General features: G+C 36.4%; 1 protein-coding gene across 1 annotated transcript; it reads right to left on the minus strand.

Annotated features, from left to right (window-relative positions):
- Window positions 1-260: 260 nt before the first annotated feature.
- LOC136481033 (uncharacterized) lies at window positions 261-1843 on the minus strand. The gene is made up of 2 exons (XM_066478419.1): window positions 368-1843; window positions 261-281 (listed from the first exon to the last, which is right to left on the minus strand). Exons 1-2 carry the CDS (start codon window positions 1841-1843, stop codon window positions 261-263), a joined length of 1497 nt encoding a protein of 498 aa, XP_066334516.1.
- Between the last annotated feature and the right edge of the window lie 217 nt (window positions 1844-2060).

Genomic DNA, 2060 nt, shown 5'->3' on the forward strand with positions numbered 1-2060 from the left:
CAATAATTATATACGGGTTGGCAGTAGCGGATCTAGAAAAAATATTTAGGAGGGGCTGAGCCAAATAGAGCTAGGCCAACTTCACTCAATTATATCCCATACAAAGCTAAAATATAGCAGTTTTAAACCTTTTACATGATAACTATGATAAACAATCGAAAGTGCATTATAAAACGCATAAGAAGAAGTAAAAGATACAATTTTTAGAACTAACCAACAAAACACCGATAGATGATGACGCATTCCCGCTGTTGCATTCTTCATGAATCATTAGAAGCAATCTATACAAGAAAAAAATAAATTAGTGACACAAATTTCAAGTATTTAACTTCAAAGTTTTGAAGGTAGAAGAGAACATATATCATACCACTAAATTGTTCCATGGCACTAACATACGCCAGGTTTTCATGTCTTCAAATCGTTTTATGATTTTGTCATTCTTGATGCTTCTAAATATCTTCTTCTCAGTGTAACATATCATTAAGTCATTGAGCCATTCATCACCCATTTTGTTACGCAAATCTGTCTTTACAATAGACATAGTAGAAAATATCCTCTCAACTGAAGCTGTTGCCACCGGAAGAATTAATGTTAATTCAATGAGCCGATACACCAATCCATAAGATGTGTTCATTTTAGTCTTGACCATAATTTCAGCAACCTTTCCAAGCTCTGTACATCCAAGAAAGTCTTGAGTTCTTCTAGCACGACTGACAAATCCTCTCAGTTGACCAGGCAAAAGAAGAAGGTCACCGACGTCAAAATCCGCAGCATAAATTTCAGCAAGTCTCACAAGCTTATCCACATCAAAATTAGAGAAGAAGTTCCTTGGGTTAAGACAAGCCATGCATACTAATAATTCTGAACTAACTTCACCAAATCGATGATTCATCTCAGACAAAATGGCATCTATGGCAGCAAGGAAAATCTCAACATGGTAGAAGTGCATGTTTGTTACCTTTTGCTTTCTACGTGTAGATGTTCCTCTAGCATTTATTTCCTTGTCCATATTTGGCACTTCAATCTCATTCTTATCATAAAATGTTTTCAATCTTTTGAATAAGGGATCCCATCCATTGTCCCTCATATCCTGCAACTGCTCTTTGACATCTATGATCAATTGCATTGCCTCAACAATGTCTTGATCCTTCCTTTGCAAAGCATGTGACAGACTGTCTGTGATGCTCAATAATTCTATCATTAAATGCATTATGAACACAAAATCAAACCTCTCCATTTTACCAATTAAACCAAATGCTCCACCATTATTTCCTGGTCTAACAGAGTCTTTCTTTACTATCTCAAGAATGTCTATGACAACTTCCCACATCACCAAAATACGAAGTAAAGTTTTAAGATGTGAACCCCATCTAGTATCTCCAGGACTTGCTAGGCTACATTCCTGGTTCAAACCTTTTCCAGTGATAATCTCCCCACTCTCCAAGTTTTCTAACAACACATCATGATGCTTTGCAAGCAAGGCATCCTTTCTCATACATGATGCGCCGACAATGTTGACTATTAGAGGAACATAGTTAAAGAAATCTACAATGGCTGGAGTAGAAGTTGCAACAGTAACAACCACTAATTGCAATTGATGGGCAAAACAATGCACATAGAATGCATAAGGATTTTCATCTCGAATCAATTTTTGCACACCATTAAATTCACCTCTCATATTGGAAGCTTCATCATAACCTTGCCCACGAAGCATAGAGATTGGTAGCTTATGACTGTTAAGCATTTTGACCAGAGCTTCTTTCAATGAAGCAGCTGTACAACTCTCAACATGCTGAAGTCCAAGTGTACAAGTAAAAGTCGAGGTAAAAAATAGAGTTGTCATCTACTAACCTCAAAATTATAGCCATCTGTTCTTTTATTGATACATCTCGGGACTCATCAATCAATACAGAGAATTTTTTATCTCCAATCTCATCCATAATCACTGACATGACTTCTTGTGCACAAGCTTTTGTAAGGTCCTTCTGTATATGATGAGATACAGTGCTCGTCCCAAAAAATAATTTGCTCATGACTGTTTTTCTTAGTTCATCAATCTT

This window comes from Miscanthus floridulus, chromosome 9, assembly GCF_019320115.1.
Source record: "Miscanthus floridulus cultivar M001 chromosome 9, ASM1932011v1, whole genome shotgun sequence".
Classification (NCBI taxonomy): domain Eukaryota; kingdom Viridiplantae; phylum Streptophyta; class Magnoliopsida; order Poales; family Poaceae; genus Miscanthus; species Miscanthus floridulus.

Excerpts from the sequence above, each read along its gene's own strand:
- LOC136481033 (XM_066478419.1), bottom strand. The coding sequence starts at position 1,843 with ATGACAACTCTATTTTTTACCTCGACTTTTACTTGTACACTTGGACTT. Across the intron at positions 282-367 it reads TGCCATGGAACAATTTAGTG|ATTGCTTCTAATGATTCATG; the intron begins GTATGATATATG and ends TTTCTTGTATAG.